Source organism: Stylophora pistillata, chromosome 3 (assembly GCF_964205215.1).
Source record: "Stylophora pistillata chromosome 3, jaStyPist1.2, whole genome shotgun sequence".
Classification (NCBI taxonomy): domain Eukaryota; kingdom Metazoa; phylum Cnidaria; class Anthozoa; order Scleractinia; family Pocilloporidae; genus Stylophora; species Stylophora pistillata.
Window position 1 is genome coordinate 542,501 of NC_142521.1, and position 5,162 is coordinate 547,662.

The following is a 5,162-nucleotide window of genomic DNA, read 5'->3' on the forward strand; positions in this document are numbered from 1 at the left end:
AATTTGATGGCCTGCTCCCAGTTGGCTTGTTAGCTCAATTGGTAGAGCGCTGCACTAGTATCGCAGAGGTCAGTGGTTCGAATCCCGTACAGGCCTGAAATTTTTTTCAGGTCTGATTTTCACTATTGCTCAAATAGTGCTTTACTGCCAAGGATCGTTCTCATACACGTATTATTATTATTGTTATTATTATTATTATTAGACCTACAACAGACCCCCTCTACTTCATCCTGACCTAGGATTAACTGAACCTTGCTTTGACAAAATGAGTTTGTGGGTTTGCATAATAAAAACACTAATAATAATAATACAACTATCTTAAATTCGTACAGTTGTAGTCAAACAAAACAAAACAAATAAAAAAGACTTTATTCATTAATTTTAAATTATAATTTCATGTTGGCTTCCACCCGCATGTAGAAGAGCCCAATCGAGACAGGGGAAGTGACACGCAAGTTTATTGGAAAAGACGAAAAATATTTTACAAACAATACCAGTTGTTGCCAAATTTAATTATGGTATCAGTTAAAAATATTATTATGATACAGGAATGGCAACGTGGATAACACACAAAGTAAAAGTCAAATCGTGTTTCAGAGCTATCTAAATTTTAATTAATTGGTGCATAATTTCGGTGACGGTCAATGTAGTCATCAGATTTCAATAAAACTTCCGCGTTAATTTATTGGATGTTCTCTTTGCATATGATCTTCTTATGTTTATAATGTTTTCAAATAAAAACCTTAAATTTCGGAAATCGATGGATTACCTTGAAATGCAAATACACATGTATGATGAACGTGAATGATCTTGAGTTTGAGTAATTAAAGCAGAGTTAACTGTCTGATAGTATAGAAACTGTACCTCATCACGATCTAAATAACATCCAATTAACTTTAAGCGTTAGGCTATTATTGACATATAAATGCATCTACGATCTATACGAATAGCTAGTTTTGTTTGATTTGTGGAATTATTGAGATAAAATGAGGCACAACCTGGTATAAAGCTACAGCCGAGGTTAACCAAATGAATTAATAAGCTTACCTCGACTTGTGCCTTCGTCAAACCAGTGTCTGTTGACGATTTTAAAACCATCTCCTTGTACATGGTTCCCGTTCCAACCTTCCCTCCTGCAAAACACCGCTCTAAAATACCTCTCTGTTCATCTGAGATACGCGTACGTTTCGCCATTGTATTTCCACACGAAGAACAACCACTATCTCGCTGAAGGCTTACCAGACGGCACGTTGTGGAATTTGTTACGCGCGGGCGAACGTGGATTATTCCATAAAGCGATTTCATTGGCTGCTCCAGACAATGCCTCAAATAAGCGGCATCAGACGGCTCAGATGGCCCAGACGATCATTTCACTTGGCTACTACCCACATTCTCAATTGAGAAATACCGGGTGTTACGCTATGAGAAAATGTGACACGAGTGCTTCAAACTGGCATTTTCGTTTACTGATAAAATGAGTTGCAGAGAAAAGATGTGAACTCTGCAACAGCATTGCGTGTCGTTCTCCTCATAGGGATATCTACAGCTCGTTCATAGCTATAGTAAGAGTACACTGTGACTTTGGATGTGGTTCTTGTAGAAGAACCAAAGGAATCGGCATTTTCGAGTTGCCCTTAGCGAAAGATGAAAATCACAAGAGATGGCGCAACGAGTGGCTTGGTGTACTCAAGAAAACAAGGGAAATGGATAAAGATTTTAAAAGACAGATAGATGAAGACAAACTCTACACTTTCGAAAAGCATTTTTTGTCCGAAGATATTGAAATATGTAAGTATTTTTCGATAACTTTTGCTATGGAACGATACGATTGCTGAGCGTAATGTGCGTAGCGTTGCCAAGCTACTAAGATATAAACAAACAGCTTTTTCTTTCGTAGAGAGTCAGGTTTAAGACTTTGTCTGCCTAAATGTCAGAAGTCTTACTGAGCACCAGCGAAAACGAAAGCCATTCCTGGCACCTTACAGGTCTACTCAAGATTGATGGTAAGTCTTGCTTGAACTATTGGTATAATCATAACTTGTTGTTTAGTGCTCAAATTGTCTATCATAAGACTCAATTTATAATAACCTGTTAATTTGATTTTAAGAGCAAAATTACATTTTTATCACTATTATTTTCATGTAAATACTCTTGCCTACAAGTCTGTCATTCAAGTTTAAGAACACAGACTGTATTGATAAATTGCTATGCATTTGAACACAAGTAATTTTTTAATTTATATTTATAGGTTTGGCTTTTTGATGGAATTCCTGCAGTATCTTCAGAGCTGGAAGGGGAGCACTGAAAACCGAGAGGGTGAGTTTACCCAAAATGCAAGATCCAGGATGTTCCTCTCTTGGCAGACATACGAAGGCTTCCAGATTTCTGCAAGGTCTACAATCGAGTGCACCAGGTTTCTTCTTTCAGAGGGGATGGAGTTTGTCCTGACAGAAAGGTTCTGTCAAGATCCTGTGGAAGAATATTTTGGAAAGCAGAGGCAGTTTGGCCGGAGGTGTGACAATCCAGATATCAGGACCTTTAGCTACAACAGCAACACTATTAGAATTGAAAGGTCAGTCTCCTGCCAGAGTGGGAACACTAGAGGCAGAAAGGACATAAAAAAAAGCCTGGGTTAATGTGACCAATGAAAAGCTACCATGTAGAAAAAAGCAAAGAACTGTTTAGCGTATTCATAGCTAGCAGAGGCACATTCTAAGCCACTCTATTTACACTCTATTTCTAAATTTTTTTACTCCAATAATACAAGATATTCATGTAACAATCAATTAATGCACATAAATCAATCACCAATGTTTCATTTATTGTTTCAACATGTTTAATTTGAAAATAAATATTTACATGACATTTGTGTTGTTTTCCTTACTACATGATTTAGATACATGTTATTATCCTATAACTATCATATTGGTTAATCCAAAGTTAATAGAGGGGTCAATCATATTCATTTTCATATGACTTTTCAATGGTTTCCATTAGGTATTTAGTTTCTTTGACACGCATTACCTTTATTCAACCAGTAACAACCATTTGTTTTGTTAAATAAGAATTTGTTATCAGATTCCTGAACTCTAAATCTATTGTGCAAGGAACCTTAATACTTTTAGGTACTTGCTATAAATAAAAAATGAAAAATAGAAATTGGTGAAAATTAAATTTTTATACCATATGTGAACAACTCTTGGAATGAAAATGCTCTTCTTGATAAATGACAATAATATTACAACAAATATAGTGAGAAAGCAACAAATATTTCTCCATGTATCATATAACTGTTTTGTCTTGTGTAATAAAAATCTATTACATTACTCAGGCCTTGCTTGTTCTTGATCATGACTTCTCATGATCTCCTTTTGGAGAGCTTTAGCCTTTGTTTGCTTTGCTTTTACTTTGTAGAGCTGAATGATGTCCTCAGCACATGAAAAGGAGCGTACCCTTACATACAAACTTACTATAGCATGAAGCACATTTTTGCTCACTTCAGCCTCTGGGATTAGCTCTGCATCAGAAACCATACATTGGTAGCTTGACAATACCTCACTGTCAGTTACTGAGTTGAGAGTTATGCCAGCAACATCCACTTTTTTCAAGCAGTTAACTGAAGTGAGATGCCGAAATTGATGCTCTGTTTTAAGAGAAATGTTCTGTGCATACTTGGTAATGTTCCACTAGCCACCCCGGCTTAAACTTGACACCAGTTTTTGACTCTCACACCCATACTATTGTTTACCAGCTTTCAATATTGCCCTTGCCTGTTGGTTTTCTGCTGTATTGTTTCTTGCATACTTTTTATGCAAGTTATGCAAGACATATCCACCAACATACTGAAGACCAGCTTCTTGTTTTTCTGACAATACAGTTTGGGATGAAGGTGGGTTACTGTCAGAAGAAGACTTAATGCCCTTGCAGTAGGACAGGATAAAATCAGCTACCTTGCTTGCAAGCAGTGTTGCAGCATTACGAGATAGTCCTTTGAAAAACATTGGAGACTTCAATGGTACTTGAGCATAATAGTTGCCATAGAATTTCTCGGCATTCCCATTTTTTGAATAGCCTTCAAATAATGCCTTCATTACAGAGAATTCTTGAGTTCCTTCTTCAAGCACTTGATACTCGTACTGTTTTAACTCCTTCCTTAGATCTTCTGCAAAAACTTCCCTTTCATAAATGTTCTTTAATGCATTGCGTACAATCTCAGCTAGAATACTAGCAGTCAAAGTCAAACGATGCTCGTTCCGATTTGGATTGTGCTTGGCAGCTCGATGCCTTTGATATCCTCCTCTTGTTTTGTATTTTTTCCCACACTCGCTGCAAACAATCTCGGTTGATTGGACCTACCAAAAAATATTAAATCATAGTTTCAGCATATTAGAGTCTGTCTCTATGAAATATGATCAAATGTTAACATACTTGCCGTCTTCCGAAGGCACTTGCGACAATGTTCAGTTTGTTGTCAGGTTGCATTCTCTGTAAACTATTTTTAACAAAGCAAAACCCAGGCAATATTCAGGCAATTTTTAGTATCTAGGGCACTTCTACCAGAGAAACTAAATACAATTTTATAATTTTTCTAGAATATAGCTAGGAAATTGTTATCTGAAAACGTCGGGAAATTCTCTGTTCTCTAGTAGTTAGTCGCGTGAAAGTACATTAGCGTGTGGCTCCGTAAACCCCTTCAAAAAAAAAAAGTATAGACTAAGTAAGAGTAAGCTTCTAAATATTCTGCACTTACTTCACTTGCAGCAGTTAAAAACTGTTCCTGCAGTACTTCATCTTCATCAAAGATGTCTAAAATTGCCTCAAAACTATCGCCAATCAAAATTAGATCCTCTCCACCATCCGCCATCTTTGAACTTGTGTTTGGCTTGTGCACCGTCGCGGTCACGTGACAGGTACTTTCAACATCTGCGCTGCTCTATAGTCTCGCTCTTTGATGCTCGCTGACTTTCATAACCAGTCCCCTCTATTAACTATGCTTCAACAGACGATCCAGAAAACAGGAAACAGTAATTATACCTCTTCTTCCCTGTTCAAGGCGGATTGAGAGCCACGCTCTATAATGTTTCGTCATATAATGCATTGCTAGCTTTGGACCCGACCTTATTTGAGGGGGATAGATCACTATTTGGCTACCTTCCTGGGAA

General features: G+C 37.2%; 1 protein-coding gene, 1 long non-coding RNA gene and 1 pseudogene across 5 annotated transcripts in view; 1 reads left to right on the forward strand and 2 right to left on the reverse strand.

The window, feature by feature from the left end:
* The window catches only part of LOC148733998 (uncharacterized), a 27,254-nt gene extending 25,994 nt beyond the window's left edge, over nucleotides 1–1,260 (reverse strand). For all 4 annotated transcript variants that reach the window (XM_088753187.1, XM_088753186.1, XM_088753189.1 and 1 more), the window contains exon 1: nucleotides 1,048–1,260. In XM_088753187.1, the coding sequence (XP_088609313.1) occupies nucleotides 1,048–1,194 (147 nt within the window). In that variant the 5' untranslated portion in view covers nucleotides 1,195–1,260. The remainder of the gene's footprint in view (nucleotides 1–1,047) is intronic.
* A 30-nt stretch (nucleotides 1,261–1,290) lies between these two features.
* Nucleotides 1,291–2,457, forward strand: LOC148733999 (uncharacterized). Its single transcript, XR_015998685.1, has 3 exons — nucleotides 1,291–1,788; nucleotides 1,898–2,003; nucleotides 2,249–2,457. It is a non-coding gene; the product is annotated as an uncharacterized LOC148733999 (long non-coding RNA).
* A 751-nt stretch (nucleotides 2,458–3,208) lies between these two features.
* Nucleotides 3,209–4,902, reverse strand: LOC148734000 (uncharacterized; annotated as a pseudogene).
* Nucleotides 4,903–5,162: the final 260 nt, after the last annotated feature.